Genomic DNA, 23,403 nt, shown 5'->3' with positions numbered 1-23,403 from the left:
GTAAACATTTGGGACCAGATCCTCAAAGGTATTGAGGTACCAAGCCTTTGATTTCAACATAGATGCAGGCTCCTAAACTGAAGTGAGGTTTCTGGGAAAATAAGTTGATCCTAACTTGAAAAATGGATTAATAAATTAAAATGTTAATGTTATTTTGTTAAGATTGCAACACTGATCTCTATGCAGATATATTATGTATTCTTTAAAATATTTGCTGTTTCCAAAGCAAGAAAAGCTTCTGCAGATTTTAATGTATGCATATGTGTTTCTGTTTGTATTTAGGAAACTATGGTGAAAGTGGAATGGAAGCTTTCAAAGATATGGCAGCCAAGGAAGGGATCTGCATTGCACATTCCTACAAGATCTATAGCAACGCTGGTGAACAGAGCTTCGACAAGCTGCTGCGAAAGCTTCGGAGCCACCTGCCCAAGGCCAGAGTGGTTGCCTGCTTCTGTGAAGGCATGACTGTGAGAGGGCTCTTAATGGCTATGAGGCGCCTGGGACTCGCTGGAGAATTTTTGCTGCTGGGCAGGTGAGTAATAGCATGCAATTATAGCCAGCCTCTTTACTGAGTAGGATAAAAAAAATAAGACAGTTCAGTCAAGCATACATAAAGCATATACTCGTGGTCTCTCCTATACGTGCGCATATCTAAAAGATAGGAAGTAGTGTCAGCCATGTCAAAGTGGTACATATTCTACAAACACATGCATCATTCTCGTGACACGCCAGGCAAATACAAGTCTGCTTGGCCAGTCTTAATAGCATTGTGTAAGGGAAGGCTAGCACAAAAACTTTTGATTTGTATCATCCATTTTGTTCACTGCAGTTTAAAATACATCATGTACATATGCAGCCTGAAGCTATGCCTCATTTGAGTAACACTGTGTTAAGAATTGTTGATGTGGCCTCTGGATGTGCATGAAATAGATCTTCCCAAAATATAGTTTGTTAACCATCACCTTTTCTTCCTGAGCCAATGTGCTGACATGTGCACACTGTCCTAAAAGCAATATATAGGTAAACCTTTCTCTTATGTGGAGCTCAGTGATATCAGTGGTTCCTTCCCTAATCACCAAGAGGAGAAAGGAAAACTCACTCAGATGTGTTCACCAAGCAGGAAAAGACCCTGGGCTAGTAAACAGAGAAGTAAAAGATATTGGTGTAAACCTACTGGGATCTTCATATTTGCCACATATTCAACAAGGGGGCCCTAAATGAGATGAGAAAAATGGTGTCTTGACTACAAAATGGCACATGCCAGAAGTCAGGTAATGTGGCCTGCTGCCTTTCCAGTGCATTATTAGAAGGATGACCTGATGCTGTCCCAAGAATGAACTGTACAGGAACACAAATAAAACAGTGTCAGTGAAACCAGCTGTCCTGGTGAGACCCTCAGGGAAACATGTAAGGACTGCAGGTCTGCCCAGCCGTCTTGGAAACTGGGATGCTGAGACTGTCCTACTGGTAGGACACCAGCCTCTATTCCCAGTCTGCCCTGTTGCGCACAGCTGCCCTTCCCCCTTGGGCAAAGGGGAAAGCAAACAGGCAACAAGATGCCCTTACTCTTCGGCATCTGCCTATGTTTTGGCAATTTCAGATGTGAATTTCTTAATTATTTCTCTGTCTTATGGCAACCGTGTCCACCCTTCCTTTCAAATACATTTTATCTGTAGGGTCTTCTATGGCTTATCTTGGTCCTTTTCTGGACTGACACCCAAAGGGACCACAGCCTTCATGGTGAGATTCCCCTAAACGTATTTAGATGTCTACAGTTTAGATACTTCCATGTGGGCTGGTCGTCACGGTTCCCTCTACAGTTAACGAAGAAAAATAGGACCTTCTTATGTCTCTTGTTTATAAAGTGGACATTTCCAGTAGCTCAGAGAAATCACATTCTAGAAAAGGACTTGTACAAAGACTCTCTTGATGACCAGCTTTGGTGGAAAAGCCTACTTGCCAGTTTTTTAGAGTAAAGCGGAGCAAATGCCACCTCCACTATCTCCTGCTGAATCTGGTGCCCCATGACCCTTGCTGTCTTCTTTTACCCTAAACGCAAGAAGTTGCCAATTCTCTGCAGCAGCACCCAAATGTAGAAGCACATAAGCATCGTTTTCAAAAAATATGTTGGCCCTTAACTCCTCCAGACTCCAAACCATGCTTAACTTTGGATGGGATTTGTTTATGTACAACAGTGCTAAATTTAGCCCTCTGAGATGCTTTTATGAATAAGTACTTCAGGAACTGGTGATTGTGAATAAGAATGGAGCAATATAGCTTAGCTCTTCAAAAAAGTAAGGTTTAGAGAGAACAGACTTTGCTTTTTTTTCAGTGAAAAATACCTGTTTCAAGCTGCAGTGGGAGCTGTCATGCTTAATTATAAGAAAGTTGTTATTCAGTATATGACTTTCATTCAGTAAATTGAAAGTGATAGCTTCTCTCAGAGGTCTAAACTGTAAACTGTTTGAAGTTAAAACAAACATCCTTAATTCTACCAGACCAATTTATGTGTGTCCATGCCTGTGGCAGTACTATACAATTTATTTGTGAAAACTGTAGCATTAACTGGAAGTGTTTACAAAGAAAGAAAAAGAGAAGTGTAGGGAATTTTTTTCTATCCATTCTATTTATTAACAGAGATTCCAAGGTAATGTCTGAGAAGTGGCTTCTCAGACATAAATTAACCTGTCCCCAGCCAGTAGCTGCTGGGGACAAATGTAAAATAATTGCACTTACCTTCACCCAAGTAGAGCATTCCTATGGCCGCATCAGACAGCTGAGGACAGCTGGAGTGATGAATTCTCTCCACATATGGCTCTGCACTTGGGGGATCCCAAGGATCTAAGAGCCTCCCATCTCCTTTCAATAGATTTGGTTCAGATTTGGTTTTAAAACCAGCTGTAAGCCAGAAATAAAACAACTAGCTTTACCTACTGAGGACTTTTGTTTTGCTTTGAGTCACCCTTAGTCAGGAGAGCGGACTGTTTTATGTCCCTGCAGTGCAGTAAGACTCATGTGCAGAGTGTGGGATGTTGTGGAGCAGTTATTTATGTTCCACAAAAATGTTCATTCTCACAAAAATGTTTTCCTTCTGCTGCGGGATAATCTCAAGGATTCTTAGCAGAGGGGAAAGAAAAAAGCAAAAGAAAAAGCAGGGAACTTGCAGGAAGGCTTCTTCATGTAGATCGGATGCAAGACAATAATGTCATTGTCCATTGATGTCCCAAGTTCCTGTAGGGACTTCAAGCTCTGTTTTCCAGAACCTTGACATGCTGTGTGCTCTCTTGGTTTCAGCTGTTTGGCTCTGTTGGTTACGAATATCTAACTGTTGGTCCAGAACTAGACTGATTGGTTGGTTCTGTGGAGAACAGCCTAAGGCACTGACCTGGGATGGATGTCACACCAGGACAAACCCAGATCTTACAAGCAGATTATGTTGGGGACTTTTTTGTGCATCATTTATATATGGGAAAAGGGCATTTAGCAAGATTTTGAAAAGAACAGATGGTTCAGAGCACTCAAAAGGGAAAGAGCTACATCTGAAATAAAAGAAGGTTCATGCAACTAATTTCTCTTGTGAAGCTATGCAGGAAAATGGACTAGGATAAGATTTATACTTTCATTCATGCTCTGGTCCTGGAGTTGCTCTGGGCTGCCCATTCAACTGAGAAGGTTATAAAAGGACACTCTAAGTTTAGGGAGAGTGCCTGTCACTGAAATGCAACGGGCTTACATAGAAATCTTCATCTGCTAATGGATACTTATTTTTTACCCCCCAAATGGATTTTGCTTCCCTCTTGTTCTGAGGAGAATTATTTTATTTTTTTTCCAAATGCACAGAAAGAACTAAAGTCCCAAAGCCACACAGCAGCTCTATGGGAAACCACAAGAAATCAACATTTCCACTTCCTCTTAGCTTTTTTTTGTTCCATTTTTGATCTGGGTTTACCCCTAATGCTTCCAATCTGAAGCCTTGCAAAAACACTGAGATTTTTGGAGGGCATGGATTTCTCATAGCACCTGTTTTACGCTCAGATAAACAGAAAATGGAGTGGCCAATGAGGGTACATATCAAATAAATCACCCTGTAGAGCCCCAAGGGGAGGAGAAAAGATATCCTTCAATAAACACTCCACTATTGACATACTATGCAGTTCCTGAAATTGCATTGCCTGTCTCTGATAGAGATGAAAGATGGCAAGTCATTAGTGATTGTAGCATTCCAGAGCTTTTTGATTCATGGAAAACATTTTAAATGCTCAGCAAATATTTACCTCATGCACCTTGAGGAATTGGACTTAACCTCTAACAAAAAGGTGAGTGTGCTGACTTTCAAGTGTGAAAAAAAAGTTATTTTAACCTAACTGTTATTCAGCTTAATTGAGACATGGACATCACACTTCATCTGTTTGTGTTTATTGCTTCTATCATCCACAGGTCATATACCAGGAGATATCCTTACAGATAAAATTGATTAGAGAATAAATAATACATTTGCATAGCAGAATAACTTTGGAACATATTTCAGAAGGAAATATGGAGTACTAATTGTATAGAGAAACCAGTTTAGTTGTAGGTAATTTTCAGCTGTTCCTCATTTTATGTAATAGCCCCAATAGCTGAAATCTTGTTTCATGTTGTATGAACACCGTCATCCTCCTCCTCTTGACTACTAGTGTCTGATCTTTGAAAAAAAACTCTGTGATAACTCTCGCTAGTGATAATTTTATCTGATGCCTTTCATCTACAAGGATTCCAAAACATCCCTCAGAATTACTAAATGTTACAGTGCTCGTTCACATGATTTTTTATAATACAATAGACACTATTAGCCACAACTGAAATTATGCATATTGACTGTAATTGTCCTCAATAAAGTGGGGTCAGAGAACAGTACTGCAGTACCGGATATTTTTTTTTCTTTTTTTTGCTCACTGGTATTGTTTTATCCTATAGTAACTAACACTTTTGGGATGAGACTCGGGCATGGTGTTGGTGATAACACTGTCAAGGATTGTTACCAAGAGGCAATTTGGACACAGATGCTCTTTTTTGGGGTAGAAGTGTGTTAAGATATATGGACGCCGGCCTTGCATGCCTCTTACCTCCAGATGAGATAACTGTCCTGGTTTGTTTTATTTAATAGTATAAATGTAGCTATTGTACAAACCCACAGAGCAAGAGAGTGAAATTTTGCAAAGGATCTGTGATTCCAAATGCAAGGCAGTAGGACTTTTCCTAACTTAAGGAGAGGAGAAGGGAAAGGAGAAGGGAAAGTAGAGACATATAGAGATAAAATGGCTTGGTCAACATCTCCAGCTTCCAAATGGCATTCCAGAGGCAGTATTGATCTGCAAGGAATTCCTGCAACTTCCATATGCTTCATGTTCCAGTATGTGTATCGTGTGTCAGACTTACTTGGGTATTAACCACCTGGTTTGAGTAAAGCAAAGTTAATTAAGATTATCTGGACTTCCTTTTGTATAAAATGAAAAAATTAAACAGAACCAGTAAAAAAATCAACAGAGGTGGAAATGTTTCCTTAAGGTCTAGTACAGATTCTGATTTTCAGCTGTCCAGTTGGAGGAACATGGCCCTTAGATACTTACTCATCCAAGGGCTTACAGAAATGTTACAAAATTGTGTATTGGTTACAATAGCTGCAACAAAGGGATGGGAAATCTAGAACTACAGGGCATCCCACAGAGTTTCTGTGCTTCCTTGAAGTGCAGTCAGGACTTAATGACTATGTCCTTAAATGTTCTTGCAAAGATTGAGAATCACATCCTGCCTTTTCAGAATTCACTCTGTTTTGTGATATGCAAAAGGCTGTGCTTCAGGATAAAGGGAACCCTCTTGAGCATGCTGTCATTGGCAGAACATGTCCAACTGAAGCTGGATAAGGTGAGGACACCAATTCTAGAAGTGTGGTGATCACAAACAATTCAAGTGATAGAATCATAGAATCATTTAGGTTGGAAAAGACCTTCAAGATCATTGAGTCCAACCGTTAACCTAACACTGCCAAGTCCACCACTAAACCATGTCCCTAAGCACCACATCTACATGTCTTTTAAATACCTCCAGGGATGGGGACTCAACCACTTCCCTGGGCAGCCTGTTCCAGTGCCTGACCACTCTTTCAGTGAAAAAATTTTTCCTAATATCCAACCTAAACCTGCCCTGGCGCAACTTGAGGCCATTTTCTCTCGTCCTATCACTCGTTATTTGGGAGAAGAGCCTGAGCCCCACCTCACTACAACCTCCTTTCAGGTAGTTGTAGGGAGCGATAAGGTCTCCCCTCAGCCTTCTCTTTTCCAGACTAAGCAACCCTAGCTCTCGCAGCCACTCCTCATCAGACTTGTTCTCTAGACCCTACACAAGCTTCATTGCCCTTCTCTGGACATGCTCCAGCTCTGGAAGAGGGCAGAAGGCCCAGTGAAACAGTGCCCATTCTTCTCAGAACAGCACATGTATTCTCTAGCTTTCACAAATCACCTCTCCTAATAAAAGAAAGATGCCTGCTTAGCTCCTGAGGAGATGGATTGGAGGAAATTGTTATTGATTCTGAGGCTCACAGATGTTGCAGCAAAAAAAGCCAAGTAGAAGGTGAGTAGCAGAGATGAGGATAAGGAGGGAGAATAAAATGTGGAGGACCATTAGTTCCAGGAAGTCCCAAAAGCAATTTAGCTGATAGGAAACTCAGCAATATATGAAGAAAATCTGGTTAGCAACCAAAAAGGGCAACTATTGCTGAAGGAAAATTAAAGCAAGATAGATGATCTGAGGGAAATGAGTTATTTTCAATAATTTAAAAAGAAATCTTTCGTGAGACTTGTAAAAGTGTCTGCTGGATGAAGAAAGATCTCACTGCAGAGGATGTAATAATTTCCCTCCTGAAAGTATGCTGTATGGTGTGGGTTAACATGCCTTTTTCTGTGTTTGTACAAGTCCAACTGCTGGAGAAGTTCCTGTAATACAAATGAGGATATGAAATTTTGCAGACCTGAAATATGCTCTAAATTCATTTTTGGTTATTTCTGCTGCTTCAGGGAAAAATTAATCAGTCAAAATTCTTCTATCTAGAATAGTTCCAACTGGATAACCTTTGAAAAAAATGTGGAAGCTAAATGTAATATAAGTGTACAGATCTCTTCTCCAGGGACAAAATAAACAGGTGAAAAAATGCTTTCAGAGTGCAATCAAGTAACCCCAGCCTGTATGAGGAGTCTGATCCCTTTTTCTTCAGTCCACGGTAGAGAGGAGCCTGCTACAGCCTCACCTGAATGCTGTTTCCCCTGAGGCAACTGTCTGTTGCCCACTCATTTATTTATCTGTCTCTCAGTTCTCTTGTTCAGGCATCAACGTGTAGCCCAAGGAAGCAGCTATTGTATTATACCTAGTAATTAAATGCACTGTAATTAGCAGCATTAAGTCATAATCTTCATTACCACCCAAAAGACAAAGAACTTAAAAGTAAAACAATGGTTTACTTTTCTAGATCTGTAAGAGAGATTACTGAAGTGAAAAGCTGTCTTTCCTCCTATATCCAGACAGTGTCCTTAGAGGTAAAGCAGACTAGAGGATAAAGAATAACTTGGCTTTGAAAAGGAGCTTCGTGGTCTCCATTTACCTGGCAGCCTTGGAGCTCAGAGACCCTCAAGATGAACAATAGCAGCCTCCAGCTGTGTCCTGCTGCAGATGGAAGCAGTAGAGTGGCTGGCCAAGGCCATTTGTGTAATAACTGAAAGGAGCATCATTTTCTTTCTGTGGTATGAACCACAAAAGATTAACATAAGTATGGACCCCACAAGCTATGCTTGAAGATTCTAGGGGGATGGGTGAGGCAAACTTCTACACAGAAAACAAATCAATCAACCTGATTTTCTTAATCTTCTTCTCTCTCTTTAAAATCCTTTTTTTTTTTTTTTTTTTTTTTTTTTATCTATCTGACCTGTTTCTAATAAATATTGCATCTTGCATTCCAATTTCACAGTCACTAATATGGATAGAGGTAGTGGTGGATACGAGTAAGCTCTACGCATGTTTGGAAGAATGTCTTCATTTTGCCCTTGCAGGAATGCTGTATCTTCCCTGGGGTGTGTGTTGGTGTGACATGGTGTCAAGCCAATATCAGAGGATTTCCTAGTGTGCGTATTGGCAAGTGAGCACACCTTCTATTTACGTCAATGAGAGATGTATATGTCTCTGAGAGGAAATTCAGGTCCTACACATCTGAAAACATAACATTAGAAAATAAACATGGCCATATCAGGTCAGATCAAAGGTCTACCAAATCAATGTGTTGTTTCTGGAAGTGGCCAAGAGCAAATGACTGGCAAAAAGTGACACCAGGCCAGGATGGAGCAAAGTTCTCAAGGAGCATTCTTAAACCTACAACTGATGTGCATTTGATGAACCTCCTAAATCAAAGTTGGTGTCTTTGTAAGGGAAGCCCTTGTGCAGTGCACTGCTACAAGTGAAAAAGAAGGACAGACAGGGGTAGATCATGAATGCAGAGCTTAGTCCTAGGAGATATGAGCTTTAATACTAGTACTGACATTATATTAGTGATTTTGCATGTGTCACTACATTTGTATGTCTGCTTTTTCTCTGCAGCTCTCTTTCATGACTACTTTAGACAGTGAGCAGCTCAGGCTAGACACTGTATTTTACTATGTACTTGTGTTGCCCTTTGGACTATGAGGCTCCAAGCTCTTTTGATTACTCAAGTACTACCATAAAGCAACACTACTTCAGTGAGCTCAATAGGCAGTCTCGCTCAACAGGAAACAAATAATTAGTTGACACTGGTAATGAATATATCCTTCTCATGACATGACAAATCCTGAGTGTGTCCAAGTAAATTATTTACTTCCTGAAGGACAGGATCTTTCTTATCTAAGACTGGCATTAACAACCAAGGGAAGGTAGCTTTGTCAGTCAATACACTTGAGTAAAGTTGTGCCTTAGCACTGTAGAAAATGACACTGGCTGGGAACTGAGGATGTCATTCAAGCCTTTCACTTCTGCACTGCAGGATCATCTCTACCTAATTCGTGCTTGATCCACCTTTGGATGGATCTGCTTAAAATCTTTCAAAGATTAAAATTCCACAGCCTTCTCAGGCAACTGTTTCCTATGCTTAACTAGTCCTTATACTCTTCTTAATGTCTAACCTAGCTTTTTAAACTGTTTTTTTAAGCTTATCACTTCTTGTCCTATCCATGTGAACAAAAGAAGCAGTTAATTCCCTGCCTTTCTAAGACTACTATTTATATATTTGAAGACTTATGCTTACCCTCAATCTGCTTTGACAACTTTCAGTATGAAAGGAAAACATGTTTTACGCTTTGGAATAACATGAGATTTCTATTCTCCCAGTGGAAATAAGACATGGGGAAAAGCACAAAAAAGAGGTGGCAAAGCATCCTGAAGCATTATATAAAATTTATTTTCATTGCAAAGGGACAAATCCATGAGATGGCCTACACAGTTGAAAAATAGACAGTGAGGCAATCTCAAAGACAGCTCCAGATTGCCAGCAGACCTGTACTTGTAGTTCTGCATGAAATCAAGTCAGTGGCATTGCTGGGAAATTGTGTCCATTTGTGGGTGCATCTCTGTTCTCCCACAAGAAATATACGCTTCTGATTTTACTTTCGGCTTTAAAGCTCTACTCTATCCACCAGCTTATTAAAACTCAGAATAGGAGAAGTCTATGGGTGGCTCACTTAAGATTGTTCTCTTCAAATATGTCTTCTGAGAATGATAGGCAATGCCCACAGAGAATTTTCTGAGGTCAGGCTATTTTGAGGATGAAAGAGATTCTTCCAAGTCTAAGCAAAGAAACTAAAAATACTCTTGGAACAATGAAAACATTTTCTATTTAAGCTTGAGAAAAGATGAGATGCTTTCTTCTCAAAAAAAAGAATTCAAGAGGTGAAAAGAAATGAAGATCTTAAATTCCATCATTGTTATTCCACCATTCTGTGTAGGCTACATGACAAAAGGTAACTATTTAAAACATTAAAACTAAGACTGAAAATGTGATCCAGTATATATTCCTAGAAAGATTTAAAGGATGAAAGCTAGTATTGTCCTTGAGTTTTTCTGATCTTTAGAACAGCTATAGACTTTTGGTTAATGAAGTTAAGCGAGCCTAAAATGATCTCTATTAAATGCTTGGAATATGTTTGTCCAAAAAAACCCCAAACCTATTTCTGCTCCTTTAAAATTAACATTGTGACAAATAGAGGTTTGCTGGAAGGTACTGATTAGCCGTTAAGATCTGTTTCCTTTCTACTATCTTTCTCTGTAGTATGTGGGTATGTTATTTTCCATGACTTCTTTTTTTCTCTTTCTTTTTTTGATTTATCTGCATCATCCCAGAGTCTGCACCTACGAATAGTGACTCATTGCACACACACAAACCACACACACATGTCTGAATACAGAGAAGGTATTTATGAGAGGGGAAGACCCAGGGGTTTGTAGCTCCATGTTACCACCTTCTGATAAAGAGCATCTGTTCCAGATGATGTGGTCCAGGAACAGTCTCTTCTCTCAGCAAATCTGCCATCAATTCTATTCACATCTTACTTTCTGCATCTCCCAGAGGTCCTTTGTGTAGATAAACAGGAGAAAAATGTGTGGCAGATAAAGGGAAGGAAGTACTGGATCATTAGGATTCATTCAGTTGTCCCAGATTTGTGGCTATTGTTACACGTGCTCTATTTTTTTGGTTAGAGAAGGAAAGTGGGAATCAGAAAGGCAGAGAGATGCTTTCTCTAACTCTACGTTTGAGACGATTTAGGAGTACTTAAACCACCCCAAAGATCTGAACATAAAAACATTACCCACGCAGCAGAGATTTATACCAAGGACCCATCTCACTAACACTGCTGAGTGATTATGGAAGAATCTTACTCGGAGTAATGAAAACTTCTGATTTGTAAACTTGTATAATTCATTTTTCTGTCACTCTATTAAAATGACAAAGTAGCACACACAGCAGCGCATTTCCCCCTCACTAAGGCTGAATTGATAGTTTCTACTGAAGCCGTTGTGTCTCCAGAGGTTAAGGCTGAAGGCAACTGATAACGTGGATGAAATACCAAAAACCTCTAAACCTCATTCTGGTGGAATTCAGTTTACTACTGCCTTGAAAAGACATTATAAATCTTGGCAAGAAGATACTGCTTTCAGGAAGAGCAGATAAAAAAGCCATGTACTATTTCAAGGAATGAGGCCCAAGCTGAATTCTGTTGATCTTTTCCTATTAATTAGAAACACTGTAATAATAGAATGGATTAAATGAACAGTATTTTAATTAGGAAGGCAAAGTTAATAAAATAAAATCTATATTTACTAGGGGGCCATATCCTTCAACCTTTATTCGTGTTGATTAGTGACAATGAAGGAAGTGGAGACTGGCTGAATCATAATGAGTAAGTCATCTCTGTCCTGGGAAAATGCATAGTTATAAACCATTGTGATTTAATACATTTTAACTAGTATGCTGTTAAACGTTCATTGTCTCTAAGTGCTGATATTCACAAATCAATGTTAAGCTTGGATGCTGACTCTTTATCCATGATTGGCTGAGCTGATTTTTAATACAGTTCTACCAACACATACCAAAAGGAAAATTATTCCTTGTATCCTAGCAGTTAAAATAAAGTAAGTTAAACATGTTTCGGTTTGAATCATTTTCCAAACTCTACATGCATTCAAAGATTTCAGGGTTTGGCTAAATCAGTTCACTTTTCATAGCCAAATGTGCATCACCTGGAGATCGTCCGAGTAACAAAAAGTGCATGTTAACCACCCAAAAGCTGATTTTACCTGAGTATTTCTGACATGATGAAAATTATACTGTAATGTATTGTCAGTTCAGCAATATCTTGAGGAGGATGACTGTCAAAAAATGCAGGACTTGATGTTAACTGTACACTTAATAGAGAATTTTGGGGGGTTAAGTAGAAGTAACATACTAAAATGTGTTATTTACTCACTTGCTCTGACCACAGACATTTATACAAACATCTAGAAACTCCTGCATAGAAGTGAATGTCCAGAAACCAAAACACTAACTGCAGGTTGTTCATCTGGTTTTGTCAATAGCTGATTACTTGAAATGCCCTTAGAAGGGCATTTCAATAGAAGGAGAGCAATAAATACACAGTTGGTTTTTTTGGTTGAAAAAAAAAAGTCATACAGAACTGCTTCTGAAGCTGTCATGTCTTAGCTGAAACTTTTAAGAAGGTTTATGTATATTTTTTCTTTTTACTATAAGATATATAACTGATATTATGTAGCAATAATAAGAAAATAGATAGCTTAATTACTTATGTAGCAATTGCTCTGTTAGGAATCTAATTACTTCTTGCTGCTCCCTAAGTCCTTGTCATGGGCGTTCTCCCAGTACAAGGGCTTGGGTAAAGGTAATTAGTGTTTTCTAATCATCTCCCCCCATTATTTTACACTACATTGAACTTAATATGCCAATTTCAGCTACTGGCAGCTAGAAGCTCCATGACAGTTTGCTATTTCATTCTGGTTGTGCTCTTGTAACCAGAAGACTAAACGATGCTCCACAAACGATGCTCCACAAAGCATTAACTGCTCTCTCCGAATTGAAAACAACAGGGCCACAGAAGCACCCTGGGAACAACAGCAATAACAAAGAGCAGCAGGTACCACAGAGCCTGTGTTTCATTCAACCACAATAATTCAGCTGGGAGGTGCAAAAAGTCATAACCAGAGGAATTCAGTCAAGGTGTTTCCAACTGACCAATGTAAACCACACATCTTTCTTCTGAGCTCTCCTCTGAAGTGCCCAGGAATCCACCTAGGGCCAGGATATAGATCCCGGGCAGGGAAACAATTGCTTTTTTCTGAGGCTTTCCTATAGCAGGCTGTACTTTGTTGCTATTCTCAAAGAGTGATACTCTTCTTGAGCTCAGGATGTATCCCAGAAAAAGCTCTTCAATTTTCTGAGATGGACATTCACTTCTATTCAGGAGTTTCTAGATGTTTGGATAAATATCTGTGGTCATACCTATCAGAGAAAAGAACCTATTTCTCTTCAAAATGAAGCAGTAATGGTTTTACATAATAATTTCATTCTTAATTCAAAAAGATTTTTATCTGGACATTTCATAGCACTGATGGAGAAGAGCAAGATTGATCTCACCTAAGGCCAGTGCTAAATTGGTATGAGATCACTTAATTAGTGGAGAGGTACAGGCATGCACACAAGGTGATTCAGGTCTTGGGTAAGGTAAATTGTCCTCTGCTGTCCCTAGTATAGGGCATTTGGGGTGAATACATCCAAACATCCATTATGTGCTGAGAATCAGGGAAGATAAACCTCGACCAACATATCCCTCTCTCAGATGGCATATTGGCTTCTTGGGAAAACAGCGGTGCCATTGTTCTTCAGGCGGGTGGACAGATGTCAAGTGCTTCCTCAGGTACAGGTTTAATGGACTCCCGTTCTTTAAAAGTGGGGGAGGTTTATGGAGCGGAGTCTACTCAAGGATAAGAACTTTCTCATGTTCAAGAAAGAGATTTCTTCAGCTTGAATCCTTTTTTTTCCAGAAACAGTGTAGTAAATTCACATTCCTGCATACTCCTGCACCTTCTCCCTGTGCTCGGAGGCAGGTTCTGGCATCTTCTGCTGTCTTCTGCCTTGAAAAGGAGCTGTCAGTTAAATGTGCCAAGGGACATGTGAGCCTGCTAAACAGAGACTGAATGTTTCCCTGTTGACTCTAAAGAATTAAGTGCCTGAAAATCCTTCCAGCTTTGGGAATTCCCAGCCATGCCTGTCCTGGAGGGTGCAAACTTCAAAAGTTTGAATCAGTTGATATTTGTGCATCTCAGAAGAGAAACTTAAAGGAAGAAATTTGATTTCTGGCTTGATTTCAGCCCCACTGATCATGACGGGGGATGATGTGATCATCCTAGCATTTCTAGTAGTTTAGGTTGCTGGGAGCTCTCAGAGACAGATCAAGGTGAATCTGGATGCATAAAACTACAAAATAGTTTCTAAAATTGCTCTCTGTTCCCTGTATGTAGCAGCTTTAATGGTGACCCTCTCCCGCAGGGCTCTTAAGGCAGAACCCACAATCTCATGCAGAGTTATCGTTTCTAAAACTTTATATGCTTATAACAAGAGAGTATTTAGTATCAGAAGAAGGCAAATTACTTTTAAGATTGTCTGCAAGGGTATTTTTTGAGCTGCTGTCTTTTGAAAATTAATTTTATAAAAGCAGACTAAGGTTGTACATGGCTGTTTTGTTTGTATAATCTGTGTCAGTGGTCAAGAACCAGGAAATTTCATTTTGAGTGTTCAAAAGAAACAATTTTTTTTTAAAGAAATTTACTGACCAGTATTCATTAATGAAATTGTTACATAATTTTTATTGAAACTTTATTACCAACAATTTTTCATTAAAATATTCATTTTAGGAAAAAATGCAACATTTCATTTTGATTGAAAATAACTTTTATAGGAGAAGTCCTCAGCTCTAATAATCTGTGTTCTTTCAAAGTACTGAAAAAAAATTTCCAAGAGTAGGAAAACTTTCTAGGGTTCTACAAATTAGATAATTTTCAGTACCACAGTTACAAAACTTTGCAGCTAGAAATTTTTGCCTTTATACTCTTGGGTTTTTTTGGTGGGCATTACCCTCCTTTCTTGTGATTCGATCACTTCATTATGATTGTATCACATTGGGGATGTAGTTCTAACTATTCTAATGATGGCATTTCAATGGGCTCTCAAATCCAACATAGCAGCTGTAAGCAATACCAATAAACATTTCATTTCTTTGACTGTTTTGGGTGGTGGGTTTTTTGTTATTGTTGATTGTTTTTCACCCCAGAGAAAAATCTATTTCAGATGAAATGCTAAGCTTATTCTGTACCAAACCGTGAAGAACAGTAATAAGTAATGTTTATGAATTAAGCTTCTGTCCATGAGTATTTCAGGGAGAGAGATGATTTCTGCAAAGCACTTTTTGCCTTGGCAGCCTATTACAGCTGGAACGTGCTTCCTATCAAGATCCATGAAATGTCTCATCCTCCTTTAAATCTGATTGGATATTCTCCTCTATGCCCCTTCTAAAAGCATGGCAACAGTTAGCATACTAAGAGCATCAGCTATCATATTGCCTCATGATATTATTTGTTTCTATTCCCCTATCTTCATGTATTTTTATATTGGTTTCTCCCTCTTGTGTCTGATTTTATGTCTGAGGATTTTATGTGGCCTGTGCCTGCAGAGGTCTTAACACCCCAGACTCCTAGATTGTGTCTATGAATCTTAAGTTCTAAAGTAATATTAATGATAGATTCTACTCACTGCTCCTAATTAAGTAGTTTCCCATCTATTGGTTTCAGGAATTAAAATATTTTAGTCCATTTACTCTCTGTCTGAGCCTTTTACAAGTTAATCCTCTCTCACATGCTTAAAAAGACAGAGAGAGTTTGAGCATTCCGGAGAAAACAGGGAAATCAGTCATTAAATCAGAGATTGTTCTCAGCCACTCCTCACATAAACAATTCCAAAACTCAGAGATGCTGTGCAAATCACAGGGCACAACTTGTCTTTTATCTCAGAATTAACATCTTAATTGGCTATCTTGTTATTAAATCGTAGAAAAAATGTTCCAACGGTCTTTGGTATTTAATTAAGATATAGTAAATGGTTTTCTAAATTGAATTTTGTATCCTAGTGGATATGGTTATTGAAAAAATCAGTTGAATGGAAACAAGTATCTTAATAAAGGCTTTTCTTCTGCATTTGAAACAAGTTCTGTGGTTAGCTTTATGCTGATTAAGGAAACTTCTCTGAGCCTTGAATTATCTTTACCTTAAACTAAATGCTTTGCAAACAAATGTAAACCTTATTTTGCTGTATTTGTCTTGCTCTTTACCTAAAACTAGTTTTCTGAAATGAAAAATTCTTGTTTATGAGATAGTCACAGATTTTACATCATCCATACTGCTTGCCATTCTTATATGACACGCTCTTCAAGTGTTAGGTTAGAGAGACTAACCAATTACTATGCATTTGAGTCCTGTGCCAGATTATTACTGACTGTATAAGAGGAATTTGTCATTCATTAATTCACAGTTCAATTTCAATGTTTTAAAAAATGTGTTGAGGTTAGATAGCTCTGTCAGTGCTGAACATTATTTAAGTTACTATTTTGAACAAACTAACTTTATTCACACTGTTCATTACTGGGCTTTTGTTAACAGCTGGACTATGATTTTTTACTGTTTTGACTCCATCCAGCTTTATGTTCAGAAAGGCTAACCCAGAGATTATTAAATATCCACTGTACAAAGATGTGCATAACAAAATCATTCCCTGTCTTTACAGAGTGAAAATTTAACCTGAAACACTGTTTTTAAAAATTTCATACACCTAATGAGAAGGCTGGAGCTTTCCATAATCTCTTCTTCCATAATTAAAAAACCTAGTGTTCAATTTCTGCTCTGAAATTCAGTGAATTTTGGGATCTGGAGCAAAAGTAATCTGGAGTGGGAAAAGACAGAAGGAAACTGATATATACTACAACAAAATAGATTCATAAATGCAATGGAGTTATTACATTCTTGTCTGCAGTTGTTGATTACATACCTTTCCTCATAGCATCCACATGTAAGGATTCTATAGTGATCCACGTTGTTTTCAACCTGTGCTTTGTAAACCTATGACATTCATGCACTACTTCAAGAAGTCCACAGGTCATTACAATCAATAAACTCACATTTGTTATGCATACTTCTATTAACCAGACCCCCAGCTATCTGAATACTGATGTAAATTAATATTAATATATCTGAATCATAATGTAAAGTGTTCAAAGGAAATTCTGATTTCTCTGTATACGAATCTTTCATTTCACCCATTAAAATCATCAGAGAAGGTCCCACGGAATTTAATAAGATAGTGTCAGGAAGTGAGGCAGTATTTCTGAATCGTACCTTAAAAAAAAAGCTCTGGATCTCCTTGTACTTGACCTGCTAAAATATATTAAAAAAAGCAGTCAAAGTGTGTTAAGTACTTCAACAGCAAAAACAATTTGCACAGTCTCCTTTAACTGTCCTATGTGATTTGCATGAAACGAGCTTGGAGGGTCACTTTCAGTAACAATTAGGACCTTCTAGAATGAAAAAGGTAACATAGAAAAAAATCCCCTATGCCGAAATTAAAAAGGTATTGTAAAAATGTGTCTGTTTTTTTCCTATTTCTGATCTCCTCTCAATATGTTGAAAGATATTTGAAAAGTTGCAGAGTTCCATGCTTCCATTTTTCAGGAAGAAACTTGTATTTGAAATATCTTTCCAATATTGGCACTGTATTTTCATTTTACAAAATATCAGTAGTCATCTGAAATCAAATCAGAAAAAAATTAAACAAACTTCAAAAACTAAATTAAAACATCAAAAGTTTGGGGCTACTGGAACCTGTTATGGGAATATTCAACTTGTCCTCTGGTTGGAAAGTGGGGATGTTTTCAAGTTCTGATGAGACAAGAAATTCCACATTCAGAAATATTCTGGACTGTCAATCTTAAGGGACAAGTTTTATTGGAATAACCTGTAAAACTTTTGTTTTAACTATTGTAAAAGTGATTTTTTTCTATATTGTGATCCTGGTAACAGTGTTATTCTTGGATACTTGAGGCATATACGTGTTGTATACTTTTCCTCACTTTTGACATTTTTCTTTTGTTTTTGTTTTTGTGTGCATCATCTCTCTGATGACTTCACCATCCTGTAAGAATAATAAGTAAAGTAATTGAGAATTATCATGGAAATCTCTGTCAGATGATAAATAAGCATTTCACGAATGAATATTGCATGATGACACTAATTTAAAAACAAGCTCTTTAAAATTGTGCATTTTGTTATGGCAGCTGAATTGCTGGCATGCCAAAGAGCTCACAACATAGAGAAGCTTCAAGTAGGCTGAAAAACTCAATGAAGTAGAGTCACTAGGTTAAAAATACCGAAGTGCTTTATGCAAGCGCGATGTATCATTGTAAGGGAAATGAAATGTGTTTGTTCTGAACTGAAACTCTTGGGCTGGCTGTCTATTTTGCAGGGACGGTGAGATGTTAACAGGGAGGGAGAAGTTGCTGGATTTTATGTACACTGGATATTTTTGTTCCATGGTCTCCCATTCCTTGAATCTGCAAGTATTTTTCAGATGTCCCCGTGTATTGGGTTTGTATGGCAAGGTTTTGGTAGCCAGGGGCTATAAAGGGTGGCTTCTGTGAGAAGCTGCTAGAAGCTTCCCCTACGTCCAATAGAACCAATGCCAGCTGGCTCCAGGACAGACCCACTGCTGGCCAAGGCTGAGCCCATCAGTGATGGTGGTAGTGACTCTGGGATAACATATTCAAGAAGCGGAAACAAAAAAACTGCTGCGGAACAGCAGCCAGAGAGATAAGTGAGAATATGTGAGAAGAACAACTCTGCAGACACCAAGGTCAGTGAAGAAGGAGGGGGAGGAGGTGCTCCAGGCGCCCGAGCAGAGATTCCCCTGCAGCCTGCAGTGAAGACCATGGTGAGGCAGGCTGTCTCCCTGCAGCCCACAGAGGTCCACGGTGGAGCAGAGCTCCACCTGCAGCCCATGGAGCACCCCACACCAGAGCAGGTGGATGCCTGAAGGAGGCTGTGACCCTGTGGGAAGCCCACGCTGGAGCAGGCTCCTGGCAGGACCTGTGGACCCGTGGAGAGAGGAGCCCAGGCTGGAGCAGGTTTGCTGGCAGGACTTGTGACCCCATGGGGGACCCACACTGGAGCAGTCTTTCCCTGAAGGACTGCACCCCATGGAAGGGACCCACGCTGGAGCAGTTCATGAAGAACTGCAGCCCTTGGGAATGACTCACATTGGAGAAGTTCACGGAGGACTGTCTCCCATGGGAGGGACCCCACGCTGGAGCAGGGGAAGAGTGTGAGGAGTCCTCCCCCTGAGGAGGAAGGAGCGGCAGAAACAACCTGTGATGAACTGACCACAACCCCCATTCCCCATCCACCTGTGCTGCTCCTGGGGGAGAAGGTAGAGAATTCAGGAATAAAGTTAAGCCCAGGAAGAAGGGAGGGTAGGGGGAAGGTGTTTTAATGTTTAGTTTTTATTTCTCATTACCCTGCTCCGATTCGATTGATAATAAATTAAATTAATTTTTATAGAATCATAGAATTGTTTAGGTTGGAAAAGACCTTCAAGATCATCAAGTCCAACTGTTAGCCTAGCACCACCAAGTCCACCACTAAACCATGTCCCTAAGCACTACATCTAGCTGTCTTTTAAATACCTCCAGGGATGGGGACTTGACCACTTCCCTGGGCAGCCTGGTCCCGTGCCTGACTACCCTTTCAGTGAAGAAGTTTTTCCTAATATCCAACCTATTCCCCAAGTCAATCTATTTTGCCCGTGACAGTAATTGCTGAATGATTTCTCCTTGTCCTTATCTCAACCCACGAGCCTTTCGTTATATTTTTTCTCCCCTGTCTGGCTGAGGAGGGGAGTGATACAGTGGCTTTGGTGGGCACCTGGCCAGGGTCAACTCACCACACCCAGGTGTTATATTTTCAAATGGGAAACCATGTCTGATGTGTTGGGTCGTGGGACAGCTGAGAGATTGCAGTCCTGGGCTTCAGGTGGGGCAAAGACATTTGGGTGTTTAAAATCAATAAAAAAGAAAATAACACTTAAGATTTGTTATGTATGTGACATTTTCTCCAACTGCAAAAGAACCCAAAGGCATTGTCTTTTCCTTCCCCCTTGAAAATGTCCAATCAAACCATTTGGGCCTTCTTTGATTTGAAAGAAATGTCAGGTTTGGCGTTTTGTCCTTCATCCTAGAATTAATTATGACAATGGATTTACAACCACTTGCAAAATATTGCTCAGAGTAGCTAGCAAGAAACTAATATTGTTATTACTTATATAGATGATGTGCAAACTTTAAAGTGTGAATTCAGCTAATGCAAATAAAGCTAATAAGATATGTATAAATTTATTTAAATAGCACATCAATTTTCTTTTTGTTCTCAAAAGCCTTGGAGAAAAATCAAAGAGAAATGTACTGGGGAGATCAGATATTACATGCCAGTGTACAGGCAAATTAAGTTGCTGCTACTCATTCTCTGAATAATGATGAATAATGACTTCCAATATTTAAGGATAAATGTAATATGAAGAAAAATGGAACTAATGGATAAGAGCTAGAAAAAAAATGTATCTAAAAATGGAGGAAGACAGAGAAGGTACAGAAGGGAGATGATCTTAAGGAACAAAGACAACTACTATGATAATGAACCAGATCATCAGCTGTGCCTCTACTTGGAAAAACGTTTCCTTAGCAGGAATTGAAAGCTTCCTTAACTCCCTTGGGCCATTCCCACCATCCCAGTTCCATCAAGGAAATATATGGAGGACTGACAAATAAGGGAGGGGGTTTCATCTGTATGATAACCCCAACACCTACCCAAATTAAACTGGTGGCTCAAAGTGCCTTCTGCTAGCCAAGAATAAATCTGACAACCTCATTTCTTTTGCACTCTCAATATGTGACCATTCATCTTACCAGTTCAAGGTTTTAAAAATTCACCATCAAAGGTTACCTGAAAATAATGTAATACTACTTCAATTTTTATCAGTCATTTTTCTCCTATAACTTCAAGAAAACAAATAACTACAAATCTTCCCAAAAATCTTAATTGGTGGTGAGCAATAATCCCTATGCTAAGACAAACATTTTAACTCAAAGACAAAAGGAGATATGTTTTGGAATACAGTTTGCACTTATGCATGCATGAGAGTGTTAATTAGGTACTGCTGAAACTAACAATTCCCAGAGACCTCTCATCACATGAATTTTGTAGAAATGTGAGTTTAAAACCATACTCAGGACTTGAAAAAGGTCCAGGCAAAGCTATTACTTTTAAGATGCAGTATTCATATTCATGGCAGGACAACAACACATCCCATTTGATGCCAATGGAATGTTTTGCAGCTCAACTTGTGATTATTTAAGTACCAATACAGAAAAGTGGCAATACCAGTTGGCTTTTTAGCTGCTGTCATTTTATATGCGATTTCAGTAGGAAGCAGAGGCAGCTGGAAATGACTTATCAAGATGTCCTCCATTGTATTTCATTATCACCCAGTGGCACACAAACAAAAATGGTCTGTTGTACTTTGTGGAAATTTTCCATAAATATATTGGGCAATATAAGTATGTCTGTGACCTTGAAGCTGAGTGATTTCAAGTCTTTTCAAAAGCTTCAGTGATCACCATGCATTGGCTGTGCAGATTTTTTGTGGACACTTAGTATGTGTTCAGGTTTAAAATCTGGCATTATCAAACTTTAGCTCTGTTAAGCGCTAACAAACTGCAGTTTGGGACAAAACTTTTTAAAAGTTATCCATAGCAGCTGGCTGGCTCAATTCTTTGACTAAAGCTGTAGCATAAATTAGGGTAAACAGACTTACAGGTAAGGAGGAAAGGGTTTAGTCAACACGTTGAAGCAATATTATGTGTATGCTAGGTACACTAGAACTGGTTTATGCAGGTAAAAATGTATCTCTGATCCTTAGAAAAGGTCTGTAAGGGTACTGAGAATGCCTTGGGACCAGACTAATTTTATTTAATTTTAGCCAGTTAAAATTTGGATCTCTGCCCCAAGCTGGTAAATTAGTTTTGCTCTATGGTAAATGGAAAGAGAGAGACATTTCTGGAGGACAATTCATCCTTCCCTAAAATAGACTCCTTCTGTCTTTCCACCAGTTATAGAAGGAATCCAAGAGGTCAGTTTTAGATGTTGCGTCTTACCCTATCTGGCCCCTAGCTGCCACTGCGAAAGGGTATGGATGTCCTTTAAGTCTTGTTTTGTATCTGTTAGCCTTTTGCAGATGTCTCATATGCTATCAGGTGAAGTAGAGACCTGTATATAGGCAAATGGATCAAATTCCAGTTGATGAGATTTGGCTAGATAAACAACTTACAGGTGATTCAACATTTAAAATTTAACCTCATCCTTACTGCTTTGAAAATCTTTCTCTCCCTCCTCTCCCCACAAAGGACCTGTAGATTTGCAATAATCAGCAAAGCAGTAGTAAAACTTAGTTTGATAGGACAGTGTCAGCTTCCTGATTAAACAGAGAAATTCAGAGATTTCTTTTTCCCAAATATTATGTAAAACTTATACTAAAATAAAAACTGTGTGGTCCCAAGTATGTAGGAATGCTCAAAGCATAGTGTAAAGTAGAAAAAGAACGCAGGAGGAGGTTCATATAGCAGAGTTATCATCTACCCCAGTAATGGGACTTTTATTAATACATTTTTGTAATTTTCCATGGTGGATCTGTTTATCATGTGTTTGGGGACTGAGTCTCAGGCTAGAAATTTAATTATTATGAACAGCACGGGTATTAATTTACCTAGAGTCTCAGGAAGAGTAGGCAAGCACTTAAATCAAAATATATTGAATAATACATTTCCACATGGTTGCATACTTGTCAGTGGCTTTAATCCAAAAAATGAGTTTTCTTTTCCATGAACCAAGCAATAAAAAATTGATATTTGTTTGTTTATTTGTTAGTAAAATGCATAAGGAAATAGTCAACAGGAATAGTGGCCATCATGTGTGGCCAACTCTAGAATTTATTTTCAAAAAATTCTTGATAGATATGACTCTCTGCATGTAACACTTGCTCTACTTTTTTATTCTTCAGTCTATAGTTCAAGAAGTTATTAGAAAATATTTCATACATGTGAAGGTTTTTGCAAAAGCTTATGTGCATATGTGGGCTTGGGGAGTTACGTGTAGTATTTTGAATATATTCAGTTACTTATTTCTAAACATTTACATGATTTAAACCAAATTTTTGACACTCATCTCCATTTCTGAAATTTAAACACAGACCTTGAAAAATGTTTTGCATATGCCTAATTTTAATTGTAGATAGGATCCGAAGGATCTTCAATCTGAGTTTGAGTTTTTTAGGCAATGATTACTGATGTTTTTAGTTTGCTTGTGAGGCACATATCTAAGTGTCCAATTTCCATCACTGAATACAGCTAGGGGAGGTGAATCTCAGCATCTGATTCTGCCTGCCTAACCTGTTCCTGTGCATAGGCAGTCCAGACAGGCGGTGTGACAGCCGCAGGTTAGCGGAACCCTTCACGTTGTTGAGGCAGTGTAGTAGTCATTCTATGCACAGTGCCAAATGTCTTCATGAGATCTTATTATGCATTTCTAAAATATGTGCATTAAAAGAACAACGTAATATCAATTGATAAACAAACAAACAAAAAAAGCCCAGCCAGGTGGCAAATATGATAGCTTTCCAAGACATGCCAGTCAGAA

At 38.8% G+C, this 23,403-nt stretch overlaps 1 protein-coding gene across 3 annotated transcripts in view; it reads left to right on the top strand.

Annotated features, from left to right (window-relative positions):
- The window catches only part of GRM5 (glutamate metabotropic receptor 5), a gene marked incomplete at both ends in the record, with an annotated part of 269,004 nt that overhangs the window by 121,091 nt on the left and 124,510 nt on the right, over positions 1-23,403 (top strand). For all 3 annotated transcript variants that reach the window (XM_082337805.1, XM_082337804.1, XM_082337803.1), the window contains one exon: positions 283-532. In XM_082337805.1, the coding sequence (XP_082193931.1) occupies positions 283-532 (250 nt within the window). The remainder of the gene's footprint in view (positions 1-282; positions 533-23,403) is intronic.

The sequence above is a fragment of the Platalea leucorodia genome (genome assembly GCF_965183815.1).
Source record: "Platalea leucorodia genome assembly, chromosome: 2".
In the NCBI taxonomy this organism is placed as follows: Eukaryota; Metazoa; Chordata; class Aves; order Pelecaniformes; family Threskiornithidae; genus Platalea; species Platalea leucorodia.
The sequence above is the reverse complement of the archived record's forward strand: the minus strand, read 5'-3'. Positions and strand labels throughout refer to the sequence as shown.